Here is a 17293-nt window from a genome sequence, read left to right on the forward strand (position 1 = left end):
GTCTTCTTCCAGACCCAACAGGCAGACCCGTCGAATCGTTTCGGTGCCTCGGTCCGAAGAGCGGAGGTTGACCTCCTCCATCATGAAGTCCATTGCTCTGGTGGCTTTTTCGAGCCTGGCACCTCTGGTCTCGGCTCTTGGGCAACAAGCCATCGTTTCGTTGAAGAGTGCCCCCGACGTTTTCCAGATTGCCGGTGGCAATGTCAAAGCTGGCCAAGTACTCGTGTCCAGCGACGACTATTGGGGCGTTATTCGAGCTGCTGGCGATCTAGCGTTGGACTTTGGCCGTGTCACCGGCACCAATTACACACTCAGCAACGGCGAGAGTGGCTCAAATCCCGCCGTTTACAGCTTTGCGCCGGTTGATGTTAGCAACAACACCATTGTGAGTGACACTTATCATGAATTCAGTGAGGACGTTGAAGTCTGGAGGTGCTCACGACACACAAGGACAGCAGAAAGCTAACTGGCCCAGTTCCGCGTCGAGGACAAGCAAACCTTCTCCGGTCCTAAGTATACCGACCCTGCTCCTAGCTCTACGGTCGTCATTGCTGGCACCATTGGCCACTCCAAGTTCATCGACGACCTCATCAAGGCCCAGAAGCTCAACGTGAGTGAGGTCGAGGGAGAATGGGAGGCTTTTGTGAGCCAATTGGTCGAGGAGCCTATCGCGGGATGCTCTCGTGCCCTCGTCATTGCCGGTAGCGACCCTCGAGGTACCATTTACGGCATCTACGATGTTAGCGAGCAGATTGGCGTCAGCCCTTGGTACTTCTGGGCCGATGTTCCCACAAAAAAGGCTACGGAGATCTACGTTCTGCCCGAGCGCAAGGTCCAGGGTTCACCCTCGGTCAAGTACCGTGGTTTCTTCCTGAACGATGAGCAGCCGGGTCTTTCCAGCTGGGTGTCGTATGTGTTACCCTAATATGTTGACGTTCATTGCTAACGGCAAGCCAGGACCCAGTGGAACGACACGTGGAACAATGCCGCCCCCTACAACCAGCACTTCTACAGCCTCGTGGGAGAGCTCCTGCTTCGTCTTCGTGCCAACTACCTTTGGCCAACCCTCTGGGGCAGCATCTTCTATGTAGACGACCCCTACAACCAGCCTCTATTGGACGCTTACGAGGTTGTACTCGGTGGTTCTCACACGGAGCCTCTGATGCGTGCCCAGAATGAGTTCAGGACATACTATCAAGGTCAATGGGCTTATAACCTCAACAACAATACCATCGATGAGTACTTCCGCTACGGTGTGCAGCGCGCCAAGCCATATGCCCGCAACAGCCTCTGGACAATGGCCATGCGAGGTACTGGCGACACAGCTATCGAGGGCAACCTGGGTGTTGAGGCTATTGTCACTATGCTTGAGAAGCTTGTCAGCAACCAGCGCAAGATCATTGCTGAAGGACTTGAGATTGAGGATGTCTCGACTGTGCCGTCCCTGTGGTGTTTGTACAAGGAAGTGCAGTCGTACCAAGAGAAGGGTCTTCACGTTCCTGAGGATATCACTCTTCTGTGGGCCGATGACAACTGGGGTAATGTCAGACGATTGCCTCTCACGAACGAGACAGACCGCAGCGGTGGTGCTGGCGTCTACTACCACTTTGACTACGTTGGCGACCCTCGCGACTACAAGTGGATTAACACCATTCAGCTGGAGAAGACCGCCGAGCAGGTAAGATCCAGATTTCTTAAAAATAGGTGCTTAACTAACATATGCAGATGTACCTGGCTTACGCACGCAATGCCCGAAGGATCTGGATCGTCAACGTCGGCGACTTGAAGCCTCTCGAGATCCCCATCAGCCACTTCTTCGACCTGGCGTATGACACGGAGAAATGGGGGCCTGACAACACTCAAGAATGGCTCAACTCCTGGGCTGATCGTGAGTTTGGCGCAGACCACGCTTCAAACATTACCGAAATCATGACTAGATATGGCATGTACGCTGCTCGCAGAAAGTACGAGCTCGTTGAGCCCCAGACCTACTCGGTCATCAACTACAACGAGGCCGATGCTGTTCTTGAGCAGTGGGCCATTCTTCACGAGCAGGCCCAGGCTGTTTACGACTCTCTCGATAAAGAATACCAAGCCGCCTTCTTTGAGATGATCCTGCATCCCGTCATGGCAGGCGAGATCCTTCACAAGATCCAGATCAATGGTGCCAAGAATCAGCTGTACGCTGGACAGAAGCGGAACCTGGCCAACGACGTCATCGACGAGTCCAGGGCTTTGCTGGCTGCCGATGCGAACCTGACCATTAGATGGAACAACCTGCTCGATGGCAAGTGGCAGCACATGCTTGACCGTAAGTCCGTTCGATACCCCGCCCAAGACGTAATGCTGACGGTGAGCAGAAACACATTTGGGATACGACGGTTACTGGCAACAGCCCATGAGAAACACCCTGCCCGATATGCGCTTCGTTCAGACGGCATTCCCATCTCTGGGTGGCCAGATCGGCGTTGGTGTTGAGGGTTCCAATGCTAGCGTACAAGGAGACGACAAATGGCACACCAATTCCGCCAACGACCTCGCTACGCCTCCTCTCGACCCGTACGGCGCGATCTCTCGCTACTTTGAGATCTTCACGCGCGGAACGCAGGCCTGCGAATGGAAGGCTAGCCCGTGGCAACCATGGGTCAAGTTATCGCAGTACACTGGCACCGTAGGCGGCGACAACGGAACTGACGCTCGCATCTACGTGTCGATCGACTGGGCGAATGCACCTGCTGCCCCGAACGCGACGCAGGTGTACATCAACGTGACAACACCGTGCCGAGGACTGGAGAGATATGCTGGGCAGGGACAGAGAGTCATCATCCCGTTCGTCAACCGGGCTGTTCCGTCCAACTTCACCAAGGGCTTCGTCGAGTCTGATGGACACGTATCCATCGAAGGCCCTCATTACCAGAACATTGTCTCGCCCACGACATCCAATTCCAGCAGCAACCATAGTCTCGAGTACCACGTCTTCGAGAACTATGGTCGCACTCTGGGAGGCGTGGGACTGTACCCGGCCGACTCGGAGAAGATCAAGCTCGGTGAAGGCCCGGCTCTCGAGTACAACATGTACCTCTTCACCAACACCAGCAAAGCCAACGTCACTCTGTACATCTCACCGTCTTCCAACTATCTTGGAGATGGCAACCCACTAGAGTACGGCATCTCCCTGTACCCGACTGGGGGCAGTGAGCCGGAGCCCAAGACGGTGCGACCGGTTGGCAAGACTGAGGGACAGAACATGCCCGACGGTTGGGGGTATGCCGTGGGCGACGCCGTCTGGGGCCTGACGGGCAACTACACGACGACTTCGTTCAACGTCACTCAGGAGGGAGCCTACACGCTGCGCATCTGGGCCCTCATGCCGAACATTATCGTGCAGAAGGTCGTCGTTGACCTTGGAGGCGTGAGGAAGTCGTATCTCGGACCCCCGGAGAGCTTCTTGCTCGGGCGGGATGAGCAGGGCAAGTACAACCAGACGACGTTTACGAGTAGTCCGGGTGTTGTGGGAGGTCACGGGAACGAGAACGCGACGAGGCTCGCGCAAAAAACGAACAATAAGAACGCCGGTGGGAGGATGTGGGCCAACGGTGTCATGACGGGGGTGTTTGCCATGGCTCTGGGTGTCTTCCTGACGATGTTCTGAGGCAGATGGTTTTGATATATCAATAAGTATCTAATGACCAACATGGAGTATCCTATATGCAACGTCAGCCATCGTGATTGTCAACTCCCCATTCTCCATCTCTTTCTTTCGGCATGGAGAAGATGCATAACGACAATTCGAGAGACTGGAGGCACAAATGACCAAATTGAGACATGACAAGGCGGGCAAGGGGAATTCATCCGGATAGGTACACAATATGGTGCGCTGCAGTTGGGCCTTGGCTGTAGTCGTTATCTAAAATTCCACGACGACGACGAGTAGTGCCATTTCGGTAGCATCCCATCCTCGCAGTCGAAAAGGATGTGATCAGCTAACGAGAGTCTCCAGTGTCGTCGAGTGGCATGGAACGAGATTAGGACCAGCTCAGTCTGGGCCAAAGTGGGCAACTCTTCAAGTTAGATCACAACGAAAAGCGTAGAATAATATAACAAAGAAAACAAGGATGATATGGGCTCAGTAGTACTAATCGGTTCTTTTTCGGAAGCAGAGACGCAATTTGTCCTCTATGTCGTTTTTGAAACTCACCTACCGACCTCATGCGTTTTTGCTCACCACTTGCTTACCAGACTCTCGTCAGGAACCCGCAACACCCCGAAAGCTTCATTCTCGTGTCTGGCTCTGGCAAAGGTCTCGTAACAAGATAAAGACGGCCTGGACGGGTTCAACATGGGAAAGCTTATGGTTTCTTGACACGGTTGACGGAATAGTCTTGTGATAGAAGACTGAGGTTTTGGACGTCCTTGGGTGGAGGAATCAGAAAGTGACAGGATATCCAAAGCATCAAATCGTCGTTATTCGAGGTCGCAATTGGTGAATCTGAAACGAGGCTAGATCACAGTAACCGATTTTTCTTTGGATGATTGGCTATCATGGCTGTTTGAATACCTTCCGCTAGGTGCAACGGTTGGGTGGTTATTTCCTTGAGTCGTCCTTCCTTTGACCTGACCGGAAAGACGTGGACATTGTTTGTGGCTGAAGCCGCCTCATCAGCCTCTAAACGAGTGGAGTGTGGCGCGTCTGACGCGCCTTCCCTCATTCGCACGTGTCCATCAAAATGTGGACTGCAAAAGGACCAAAACAGACTAGCGGACCCATATATGCCTCGCTAAAAACGTTCCCGGTCGTCAGGGGCAACGCGGCACTGAGAACCCCCCAAAAAAAACACAACAAACGTCAGTCACAGCAGCCGAGCGTTGCAGCCCAGTCGGTGACAGAAAGAGAGAGAGACCCTTCGAGACATTCACGCTCATTCCTGCCTTACCTTACTTAATCTCTTATCCATCTGCAGCATCCATCCACTCCCGTCCTCCTCGACAGTCCTCTGCGACCAAGCAGTAGAAGCAATCCTCATTCACTAACCAAACAGCTGCTTCGCCCATCTCATTAATTCTTTTCTCCCTCCTCTGTTCCTCTCTGCTGATGCTTGGTCCGCGCTGCAGAGCGGCTTTGTTTATTTCTTGATTTGACTCCGTTTGCTGCACCACCTCAGCCGACCAAAAATCCAAGCTTTGGACCTCGACCTCGATTTCTTCTTGTTTACCCTACCTGAGACGGCTCCGAGTCCTTCTTTTCTTCTCCACGCGAAACACGAGACGACAGAGAATCATAACAACAGACAACATGGTCGTCGACCCCGGAGCGTCGTCCATCACGGTCGCAGGTTCGTCCGACCATTACTGGCTCTATCTTGCCTGACGTGAACGCTGACTTGGGCCATGGACAGTTCGAGTGCGACCATTTACGATCCGAGAGGCTGCTCAATTGTAGGCCAATCCAATACAGATCAACAGAATCGTGGCACGATGCTGACCAGGAGCAGGACACGAACCGATGAGGGTACCATGTTCTTGGGCGACGGCTCTCTTGCCGCTGCGCCTCCCAAACTCCAGACACGCGGTATTCGACCCGTAATCAAGGTTGTCGACGACAGGTGCCTGTGAGTGATGAATGTCCATGTCCAGATCCTCCCCGTTCCGCTCTGACACAAGACTTGCAGTGTCTTCGATCCTCCTGAGGACAACCCAGTTCACAGATTTGGCCGATCCGTCGTCCCCAACGGCAAGAAAGTCAAGGACCAGACCTTTATGTTTGATCGAATCTTCGACGACAATGCCACACAAAACGATGTCTACGAGGGAACAACAAAACAGCTGATCGACAGCGTTCTGGACGGATACAATGCTACCGCTTTCGCTTACGGCGCAACCGGCTGCGGCAAGACACATACCATCACCGGTACATCGCAGCATCCTGGTATCATCTTCCTCACCATGCAGGAACTGTTCGAGAAGATCCAGGAGCGAAGCCAGGACAAAACCACCGAGGTCACCCTGTCCTACCTCGAAATCTACAACGAGACCATCCGCGACCTGCTGGTCCCCGGAGGCAGCAAACAGGGATTGATGCTCCGCGAGGACTCGAACCAGGCCGTGTCGGTCGCTGGACTGACGAGTCACCAACCCAAGGACGTCCAGGAGGTCATGGACATGATTGTTAAGGGTAACGAGTATCGCACAGTCTCCCCGACCGAAGCCAACGCAACATCCTCGCGATCCCACGCCGTCCTCCAGATCAACGTCGCTCAAAAGGACCGCAGCGCGTCCGTCAACGAACCACACACCATGGCTACTTTCAGCATCATCGATCTCGCAGGCAGCGAGCGTGCTAGCGCCACAAAGAACCGCGGCGAGCGCCTCATGGAAGGTGCAAACATCAACAAGTCCCTCTTGGCTCTGGGAAGCTGTATCAACGCCTTGTGCGACCCACGCAAGCGCAACCACGTACCATATCGCAACAGCAAACTCACTCGACTGCTCAAGTTCTCCCTCGGCGGCAACTGCAAGACGGTCATGATTGTCTGTGTCAGTCCTTCGAGCGTGCATTTCGACGAGACGCAAAACACCCTCCGATACGCGAACCGAGCCAAAAACATCCAGACCAAGGTCACCCGAAACGTCTTCAACGTGAATAGACATGTGAAGGATTTCTTGGTCAAGATCGATGAGCAGATGGCGTTGATCAACGAGCTCAAGGCGCAGCAGAAGGATGCCGAAAAGATCTTCTACGCCAAGTTCCGCAAGCAGATGGAGAAACGCGACTCCGTCGCTCGCGAGGGAATCCAGCGTATTCGTGCGGCGTACGATAACTCTGGCTCTGAGCGCAAGGACAAGATTCACAACATGAAGAAGCTGAGGGCTTTCGAGAGGCGAATCGGTCTCCTTTCTGCCTGGATTGCGTCCTTCGACACCGTCTGCGACACAAGGGGAGAGGAAGACATGATGCCCCCGCCTCTTGTTGCCATCCGCAAGACTGCGCAGGGTATCATGGTTGAGTTGGAGCACAGCCGCCAGCATATTCACCAGAAGCTAGAGAATACCAAATGGGAGCGAGCCATCGATACCGCGCTGCATCACAGCCTGCAGCAGTTGCCAGGAGGTGATGCTGATAGCGCCGAGGTGGACAGTCTGACCCGCGAGGCAGAACTTCTGAAGTCCAACTTTGGTCGGGAAGCCAACCGGGAGGTTCTGGAGATGGACAAAGCAGGAGATGCCGCCATGGTGCAGGTTCTTCTCACGGCCCAGTTCGACATGCTTGCTTCCCTCGCCGATACACTTGCCATGAACGAAGAGGATGCGGTCGCGCACGCGAAGCAAATCATCAACCGACTGTTGGAGGCTGGCTTCTCAGCCGCATCCCATATCGTCAAGCCCGACGGTGCGAAGATCCCCATCGAGAAGTTTTCTCCCACCAAGAAGGGCACCCCGAAGCGCAAGAAGGCGGTTGTGAACCACATCGCGCCTGTACCACAGCCTGCCTTCGTCCCGGCCCCCGAGCCTTCGCCGCAAAAGACGCACGCATCACCGCTCAAGTCCTCACCCCGTCGTAAGAAGGCAGGCGCTCCGCGAAGTCCTCGTAAAGGGGTCTCTTTCACGCCCGTGAAGAAGAAGATGGAGTTCAAGCGTGCGGTTCGCTGGAGGGACGACGAGACGGAGCAAGGGACCCTAGCGGATTACGACAAGACGCCGAAGAAGTACGACTCGACACCAGAGCAGAGCAACTCCCCCGAAAAGTTCGGCCCCCCGTTGAGGATGCCCGCGCTCCCCTCTTACCTGCAAACGGACGACAACACCACCTCTTCCATCTCTGACTCCAGTCCCACGCTGGAGCTGCCCGAGACCTCTTCCATGCCGATGGCTAAGCCCAACAGATTTCAGGCTGGGTTCCTGTCCAAGGGGGCGACCCGCGTGTCATCTGTTGGTTCCATGTCCGGATCCCCGACAAGTCTTCCGATCATGTCGGCTTCTTATGGTTCGTCGCCGCTCTCTGACAGCGGTCGCTCCGCTCCTCTGCGAGCCCTTGACGTTCACCGGTCCTCCAACCTCTCTCCTCCAGCCTTTCGCTCAAGAATCGCGAGAGCTAGCCCGCCACCCAGGACCTCCCTCTCAGGAAACGGCCTCTCTGCTGACGAGAACAATCCGCCCTCGTCCCACGCGGCCTCCGGTTCCGACTCGGAGTCTCCTAGCATCGACCCCAGAAAGATCCGAAACGCGTTGCAGAACATGAAGAAGGTTCGTGGCGACCATCGCCGCATCTCTTCCGTGTCGGGTACGGCGTCGTCGAACGCAAAGCGACACTCCTCCATCAACTCGAATGCTTCACACCACAGAGCATCACTCAGCTTCTCCGGTCCCTTGGCTAGCAGTACTAACGGTATCTCGAGAAACCGACGAGCTAGTGCTGAGCGGAGACTCTCGCCACCCATTACGTGCTCGCCGCCTGACGTCCGAGGAGATCGGGCATTCACTGCTGGTCAAGCCAGAAGAATGCACCTCGGAGGCAGTTTGAGGGGAGACGGAGGAAGCCCACAGCAACACAGAGTCGCTAGCGCCGGGTTCGGGAACAGGCGCATCACCATCGGCAGTCTCGCGGCCAATGGCAAGATAGAGAAGGCATCCAGACCGGCGGTGGCCGGCTGGCGTTGATTTCATTTTCCTGGTTTCATCATACCCATTTGGTTGTTGCCCTCAATTGATGGGGAGTCTCGGTTGTGTTTTCGCTTCCCCCATATGACGGCGTTGGGCACTGTTGGTTCAGTTTGTAGTACTCATCGAGGCATCTTTTGGCTGTACACATCGTCTGGCGGGTCTGGTCGAAGAGCCTGGTTAGGCTGTTGTATCAATAAGTCCTGGTCTGGTCATATTCACAATTCATATAATGACAATGCATGTGTTCTTGGAGCGGAAAGTTTCTGTGATCGATCAAGGATGGGATGAAAATCGGTCGAGTGGCCGTGTTATGTGGCTCAAGTGGCTGGTTGGCTTGCAGAAGTTCGTGTCGGCGCGAAGACGGGCAGACCATGCTCCATGGCCGGTGAGGTCATGTTTTGACTTTCAGCTGTTAAATCGAACTGAAAGCCTCGCCCGCGGTCTTCGCAAGCGGTTGGTATTTTTGGCAACTTCTAACATTCTGGTCGTTTACCGCGGCGGGGTGGAATCCGACATAACCGGTTGGTGATGACGCCTCGTCATCTCATTCGCGATTCGCGATTCTCGCAATTCAAAACCATGACCGGACGACTCTAAGTTTCGCATCGCCGATGGAAGTTTCCACACGGGCGGTATCATCTCCCCGAAGTGAGTGAGAGCCCGTCGGAAGAAGAGTCGGAATCTGCGGATAGCGGTATTCGGTGAAGATGCAACCCGACAAATGAAACGAGCTTGGAGGGCCGAGATGACGGCCAGGACAACAGCGGAATGAAATATGACGACGGCATCATTAAGCAACGTCGCCGAATTTATTGCGTCCAGAGCATCTTGCTTAGAGCCTTCCAGTCTAGACCACCGACGGCCATGACCTCAGACCTCGGGTATAATAATAACAATGTTCGGGTTTGTGACACAAGCGCGGAGTCTCTTCGAGTTCAGATGACAGCCGCAACCACCATCATGAACACCCCGACAACACCACAACAACCGACGACAACAATAACAACAAAAAGCACGGGACAATTGGGACGTCGAACTAAGCTCCACCTCCGCTTCGCTAAGATGGTCACAATCATGGATGCAGCGATTGTGGGCCGGTGATAATGAATGGCATTACCTAAGGAGCTTCACGGTACGTAATGAAATGGTTCCTTTACCTAAGGAAGACACCAGGGAAGACCCAAGTCGAAGCAGCTGAATCCCCCGACGGCGCAATCTTAATTCAATCATGCTTATTCGTGTGGTTTCCGCTCAACGGTTCTTATCGGGAAGTCGAAAGAGCTTTCTCGCCACTGTTTAGATTGCGATGTCGAACGGTTGGTGGCTGGCGCTCTCTGCTTTGAGCTGAAAAGACTTCCTTATCTCCAAACCAGGAGGGGGAGACCGGCTGACTCGGCAATTTTCTCGATCCAAACCAAAGCCTTTGAGGAAACTCGTCAACTCACTTCGTCTCTAAAACGACTGAACATCGGAGCGAGAGATGAATCAGGAAAGAGGAAGGCCACGAAGGTTCACGCGACGGCTTTCGTCATGGAGACCTGGGCAGAATTCAGTTTAAACTGGCACGCGAACTTTTGCAAAGGTGACCGACCCCTTCAGGACTCCAGATACGCACAAAGTCAATGAGACGATGCGACGGGGGACAGGGTCCAGGCCGGTGCAGCATAGCCGCCAGCACGTCATGACAGCAATAGCAAGGCGCGAATATCGCCAAGATGGCAACGGTATCCGAATCCCGCTCTTCGGAACCGTTGACACAGAGAATATGCACGACGGCGGGAACACGAATGGGATGTGAATCCCTCTCTCTCTATCTCCCCTCCATCTACCCTCGCTTCCCCCCCCCAGCTGTCCTGCCTTTCTTCCCGTCTTGGCTTCGATCGTGTGCCTGGAGCGGCCCCAGACTTGGCGATGCTTGGAGGTCGCAATCGAACTCGTCGCTCGCATGCGGGTTTGCGGGTGGAGACTTGGCGGTAAAGCTTGTTTGCAATGCCGAGGCGCACGAAGGCTGAGCTGAGCTGGGGTGATTGGGAAGATTGAAGACTCCGAGTTGGTCAAGATGCATATCGGAGCATGGTCAGGCCCGGTTGTGTCTCGGAGCCCCATGGGCTATTCGGTCTGCGACTCCCGGAGTCATGTCCCGAGTAGGTAGGTGGTTTTTTTCCGCCCTTGAAGTTTGTTCGACTCAAGAGCCTTCCTGGGCTATCGCCGCATCGCGAGAGAAGAGATCAACAAGGATCTCGAAATAAAGGGGCCTTTCAGCTGCGGCATTGGCTCCTTGTTGAATCAAGCTGGAGGAAGTCTCCTCTCCTCCGCCCGGTCCTCCCCGCCCTCCTCCTCGGCCCCTCCATCAGCTGCTCCAGTCGTCTGCTGTTGTTTTTCATCTCATCTCCTGCCTTGGACGAACGGAAAGCCGCGGTTTGGCTGGCCCGGGGTATTCGACCTGCCTCTTTTTCAACTAGTCTCCCGCTGCTGGGAACTTGTGAAAAAGCTTAGGCCCAAGGTTGCACCCCTCTCGTCCGCTCCCAGGCCGGGAATAGGCTGGCAGTTGCGATTTGGCTCTGCGGGAGGAATGGAGCTACGTCAAGGTCCCCTGCTTGGTGTGGTGTTGCTAGTCAGTCGAGCCGTTATTGGCGCCGCATTTTCTCTTATTTTCCTTCCTCTTTGAACTACTTCTCTTCTCATCTAAGCCGGTCTGTCTGTATTCTCGAATCACGATGCACACCAGGCCCGGTTGCGCCTTTCTGTCCATGGAGTCGCGACAGGCAGCCTGGCTATGATACTATGGCACGATGTTCCCTCTTGGAAGGTGGTATTCTTCTCCCGGCTATCTCGTGCCGGACACCTTGAAAGCTTGACTTGTTGATCCCCTTGTTGGCACATCTTGGCACAGAGAGCCTCGTGAACGCTGGTCGACTCGAGTAATATTGCGATATCCCATCCAACCAAGTGGGCTCCTCCCACAAACCGACGATCCATCGTGGAGTCGACAACGAGGATATAAGGACATCACTTTCACCCGTTCATCTCGTCTTTTTCCTCCTCATCCTCATCGGTCACTTCCGTCCTCGTCCTCATCCTCTCTTCTGCCTTCTCTCGGCTTCTTGGTCTCTTGTCCATTGTCAAAATGACTCTCATCACGGCTCTCACCGCCGGCCTGGCTCTGGCTTCCACCGCCGCCGGTCTCCCCGCGGCCAACGCCAACGACAAGCGATTCAGCGTCGAGCAGATCCGCAACCCTCGCTACGTCCGCAACGGCCCTCTTGCCCTGGCCAAGGCCTACCGCAAGTACGGCGCTCCTCTCCCTGAGGATCTCTCCAAGGTCATCGCCAACATCACCTCCACCGGCGCTACCAAGCGTGCCACCGGCAGCGTGGCCGCCACGCCCCAGGACTACGACGTTGAGTACCTCAGCCCCGTCCAGATCGGCACCCCGGCCCAGACCCTCACCCTCGACTTCGACACCGGATCTTCCGATCTCTGGGTCTTCTCCACCTCCACCCCGTCCAGCCAGCGCAACGGCCAGACCGTCTACGACCCCAGCAAGAGCAGCACCGCTTCCCGCCTCACCGGTGCCACCTGGTCCATCTCCTACGGTGATGGCTCCAGCTCCAGCGGTATCGTCTACAAGGACACCGTCTCCGTCGGCGGTCTGTCCGTCACCGGCCAGGCCGTCGAGGCTGCCTCCAAGGTCTCCAGCTCCTTCAGCGAGGAGAGCGACCTGGACGGTCTCCTTGGACTTGGCTTCAGCTCCATCAACACCGTCTCCCCTACCCAGCAGAAGACCTTCTTCGAGACTGCCAAGTCCAAGCTCGATGCTTACCTCTTCACCGCCGACCTGAAGCACAACACTCGTGAGTAGTCTTATACAAAAATAAGAGGGCTTCGATACTAACAAGTCACAGCCGGCAAGTACAACTTCGGTTATATCGACACCGCTGCCTACACCGGCGCCATCACCTATGTCTCCATCGACAACTCCGGTGGCTGGTGGCAGTTCACCTCCTCCGGCTACTCTGTCGGCTCCGCCACTTTCACCTCTACCTCCCTCAACGGCATCGCTGACACCGGAACCACCCTCCTCCTCCTCCCCCAGTCCGTCGTCACCGCCTACTACAAGGGCATCACCGGCGCCAAGTACGACTCTTCTCAGGGTGGCTACACCTTCCCCTGCTCCGCCACCGTTCCCTCCTTCACCTTCGGTGTCGGCAGCGCCCGCGTCACCATCCCCGCCAGCTACATGAACTACGCCCCCGTCAGCACCAGCACCTGCTTCGGTGGTCTCCAGAGCAGCTCCGGCATCGGTGTGAACATCTTCGGCGACGTCGCGCTCAAGGCTGCCTTCGTCGTCTTTGACGGTGCTTCCAACCGCCTTGGTTGGGCCAAGAAGACCCTCAACTAAATGAGAGAGAGAGAATAGAGGCTCACATCAGCGCCTGGAAGATCCGGATCGAGGACCTGAGGACGGATGACTGAGGGCGTTTGATGGAGCCATCTGACAAGTCATGTGACGGACGATGAGTCCCAAGTCACTACTTCTTATACATAATTCCCTTATTATATATTACTGGCAGGTTATGAGCGATAACGACATTATAGTTGAGATAATGATTCAATACAACAACGTTGGATGAAAGCCACCTCGCAAACAGCCGTGTTTGTTTTTCCGTGTACGTATTTGACTCGACAGCTTTTTCCGGTCTGCCAAGGCGCAAGTTTCCAACTCGCGCCGAAGAAACCGCCATTCATCCACACCCATTCCCGTCCGTCTTTCCCATCGCCCCGATGTTCAAACCACGTTTTTGAGCTGGCATTTACTTGGCATGCGGGAAAAGCCATCTGCGTCTTGGCGACAGGAGGAATCTCTTCCCGTGTAGATTGCCCAGCCTGCACAGGCCTCGAGGCCCCTGGACCCTTCATTGTTGGTCAAGGGATGGGCGAGACAGGAGGGAGGGTATCTTCGGGTCGCGGACACCGAGTTGCAGGCGGTGGCTTAGGGGAAGCAACCCTCTCTCGATGGATTGAAGGGGTCATCGATAGAGCCAAGGATCGGTGACTGGAGCTGGCTGTTACCGAGATGCTGGCTGGATTCTTCGGCGCGCCGGGGCTTCGCGTGACGGGATATTCTACTTCGTGTTGGACATTTTGAGAACTCGGTCTTGCAGAATCGATGCGCCTCATTCATTTTTGAAGTCCTCCAATTGGAACTGTCTCCGTGGGTGAAGGCAACGGCGTGAGTTTCTCTATTGTCTCTTGGCACGACCATTGAGAACTTTATGGATATTCGGCCCAACGAGATTGTGATCCGGACTGGGCAGAGGCGATATTCACCTGTGATGGCCAACAGCAGTGGCCATTGGATTATGGAGGAGGGAACGATGCTCGCTGAGTTGTGTTGATCATCCTCCCCTGTCAGCGAGAGGGTGTCCATCTCGGACTTAGCGGGTGCAGGATTGTCATCTGCTGTGCCATCGAATTCTCAGACCAACCAATCACGAGTTCGCTCTATTCGCGATTTTGAGGTTCTTGGATTCGATTCGACCGTTTCTTCTCCCCAAAAGAGGTTGTACGCGAATATGAAAACGACTCGACGATCCTTATAGGAGACACCCGTCTTGGCGGGAATGGGGACCGAGGGGATGTTCGTCCTTCGTTTGAGAATCCGTCGCTACTATAGATGTCTTTCCCTTGAGCGCCAAAGCTCGATTTCGCTGAGCGTAAATTGCATTGAGTTTGCGAAGAAGACACGGAGGTCGTGTTGTAGGTAGGAGTCGGTCATTCCCAATCGACATTCGCCTCAGCCCTATCTCATGGAGAGACGGACCAGGCCAGGCCAGTCGAGTCGATCTCAACGATGGGTGCTCCGTATCAATGACAAGAAAGCGCATCTACCCAAAGGATCTCATTCGCTCAGTCAGCCAGGCTAGCGACCTAATTGCGAGCCTGATATCGATGATGAAGCATACAGCTCTACCATTATTTCGTCTTGTGAAGACCGCTGATCACTCCATCGCGATGGTCTACCACGAAGTCGCGTAAAGGACCAGCAGATTGACGTTGCTGTTGTTGATCATCTGTAGCGAAGCCCTGGCCCAGGAACTTCGGCCGTGTCCCTCCCACTCCGACGTATGGTGTATGAGCAAGTCTTTATTAAAGATCGATGGGATGATAACTCGTCGTCGATGAATCCCAGTGTTGTTTCTGGAATCTGGCTAGTCGGGAGAGGTTATCGAGTATCGGATGCGAGGTAGACTTCGTTTTTGCTAGTCATCTAAAGCTTGTCAATGTGAGGGAAGAGGTTTGGAAGTAAAGATCTGGGTGAGTGAGAGCATGGTAATTTCTTTTCTGAATGAGAATGATCCAGTGTTCACGCGTCAATGCGCCGAATATGGCGGATGTTACCTCGACGAGCTGACGAGAATCCTCGTGAGAACATTGCTGCTAGCTAGTCAACTTCCATCTTCATACGATAGAAATCGGGCCATGGGCGGATTGAAAAGAGTCTTGGCGACCAGAGTCAAGGTGCAGCATCTGTAAAATGCTTGGGGTGTTCAAAGACGCAAGAATATCGACCAAGAATGTTGGCACATGAGACAAGAGGCGTGGCAGCTGGGCATGCGCAGAGGCTCTTGTGATGGCCTGCATCGAATTTCAACGTCGAGTCTTGGAGATATAATTCTTCCGTCCTGTTATTCATGAAGATGTTGTAGAGCGACAATTTTAGACTCATGGATGTGAACAAACGAGCCCATCGTTGGCCGTGGTCGTGCTAGATGGGAGACGCAGGCTGGGGTAAACGCGACAGGTATGCATCCGAACCCGAGCCATCGGTCGCTTACCTTGTCGCATGGCTGGTCTAGACTGAAAGCTGTCAATTTGGTGTTTGGCAAGCAAGCAGGGCCCGAGAGTTTGGGTCCGCAAGCAGGACATAAGCCAGTGTGGTATGTGGCATCGCATGATGTTTGCCGAGTTGGGCGAACATTTTCATTAGCGCCCTGTGTGCCTCAGCCGTGTTTGGATGTATGTATGTATGTGATCAATCAGCAAAAGGAACAGATAAAACCAAATGTGATTCATGTCGATGCCGCCGAGATTTCATCGAGGTTTTTGAGTACCAGCTGGATGTATCCGGACCATGAAGGCCAAACCGGACTAGAGTAGATTCAATTCACCAGGCCAGCGACGCAAATGAATTTTTCCGTCAAATGAAAGAGGTTCGCGATAAAAAGCCAAGACTTTTGGCCCATCGCCACAACGTTGGGGTTGGCCATGAAGGATGGAGGACACGATGGGGAGGAATGCAGCCTGGGTTAGGCATGTTTTGGCACACCGTCTTCAGTTTCTGGTACGCCGGGATTCGTCGAAGACTCTGAGGATCCGAACTAAGTTGTCCGTATCACTTACTCGTCAATCAAGCCATAAACGGTGACTTTTGAGTCGTGTTTACTTTACTGTTGGAGCATCCAGAAGAGTGGCAGCGTCTTCGTTGGGCATACACTTTCGCCAATTCCAACCGACCACTCATCGACAGAGACATGTATAATGCAGTGATCCAGCCACTCCATATCTGAAAGTTGTCTTCCATTGTGCAAGTCTCTTCTGAAGTGATGTGGTGGTGTTCGTCTCCAGTTGGCACGGCGCGGCCCCCATGTCCGATGTGTGCCAGCCCCTCATTTACACCCCCGCGATCTCCAATATTTCTCCATGCTCTCCATCCTTTGTCTCTCGCAAGCGCCCGCTCTCCGCAGAATCCACTATGAAGATCAGGCCTCCAAGAAGCTGCGATGAGTCGAATCTTGTATCTTTACTTGAATACGATTTCGTCCTCGGTATCCTTACCGGATTGTCAGCCTGCTGCCGCCAACTGAGACGATTCACTCATCGTCGCCATCGTCCCATTCCTACCAAACCCCCTGTGTGCTTGTACCGTGAACATGTCCCATCCATGATCATACATACGGTCTAAACTCATTAAAGCTGCACTATGTTGCTTCCCCCCTGTCTCCAATACCTTGACCAACTTGCTTACCCTTGTTCATTTGCAATTTTGCCTCGTCTCCTCTGGCAACTCTTTCTCCACCCCCACCAGCAGCCTAAATTCGTGATTGAAACGAGACGACCGCATCTTCCAACAAATCACACCCTATTCTCATCGTAGGGAACGGCTCATCGCTCGGTGGTCTATACCGCAATAAGCATGGCCACGTCCACTCATCCGGGGGGAGGTCCCAGTCTTTTCAGTCACTTGCTCAGCGTAAGTGAGTCTCCCGTCAGCTCACTCACCCATGATCTCTCTCACCTCTCATATCCGCTGCGTCCTTCGTAACCTGGGGCACCCGGGGCCCCATACAGTCCCCAGAGCTGCCCCAGAGAATCACCTCTATTCCTGTTAAGCTTGACTGCTAGTTCGCGGAGAAGATTCTGCAGCTAACCTGCCGCCTGCCACCATTGACCCGCCACAGATTTGACAGCAATTGTGCCGTATAGAGTAGCACTTCCCGTCCCCGGTCTCATCTCGAATGTCTTTTGCCGGTAACTCTAAAAGATGGCCGCATGGATACGATGAACCATCACCCCAGGTACTCAAAACACGTTGGACTTGCCGATATCTATGGACATCAGCTGTTGCCTTCAC

The 17293-nt window shown here is 54.2% G+C and overlaps 3 protein-coding genes across 3 annotated transcripts; all 3 read left to right on the top strand.

Moving 5' to 3' along the window:
* Positions 1 to 82: 82 nt before the first annotated feature.
* Positions 83 to 3652, top strand: CkaCkLH20_10069 (immunoglobulin I-set domain-containing protein; the record flags this gene model as incomplete). The annotated part of the gene is made up of 5 exons (XM_038892784.1): positions 83 to 385; positions 476 to 909; positions 958 to 1678; positions 1726 to 2311; positions 2361 to 3652. The coding sequence occupies 5 exons, from the start codon at positions 83 to 85 to the stop codon at positions 3650 to 3652; spliced, it is 3336 nt and encodes a 1111-aa protein (XP_038742033.1).
* Positions 3653 to 5293: 1641 nt separating this feature from the next.
* CkaCkLH20_10070 (kinesin family protein) lies at positions 5294 to 8655 on the top strand (the record flags this gene model as incomplete). Its single annotated transcript, XM_038892785.1, has 4 exons — positions 5294 to 5333; positions 5397 to 5436; positions 5493 to 5609; positions 5670 to 8655. The coding sequence occupies 4 exons, from the start codon at positions 5294 to 5296 to the stop codon at positions 8653 to 8655; spliced, it is 3183 nt and encodes a 1060-aa protein (XP_038742034.1).
* A 3130-nt stretch (positions 8656 to 11785) lies between these two features.
* Positions 11786 to 13060, top strand: CkaCkLH20_10071 (uncharacterized protein; the record flags this gene model as incomplete). Its single annotated transcript, XM_038892786.1, has 2 exons — positions 11786 to 12512; positions 12564 to 13060. 2 exons carry the CDS (start codon positions 11786 to 11788, stop codon positions 13058 to 13060), a joined length of 1224 nt encoding a protein of 407 aa, XP_038742035.1.
* Positions 13061 to 17293: the final 4233 nt, after the last annotated feature.

Source organism: Colletotrichum karsti (genome assembly GCF_011947395.1).
Source record: "Colletotrichum karsti strain CkLH20 chromosome Unknown Scaffold37, whole genome shotgun sequence".
Lineage (NCBI taxonomy): Eukaryota > Fungi > Ascomycota > Sordariomycetes > Glomerellales > Glomerellaceae > Colletotrichum > Colletotrichum karsti.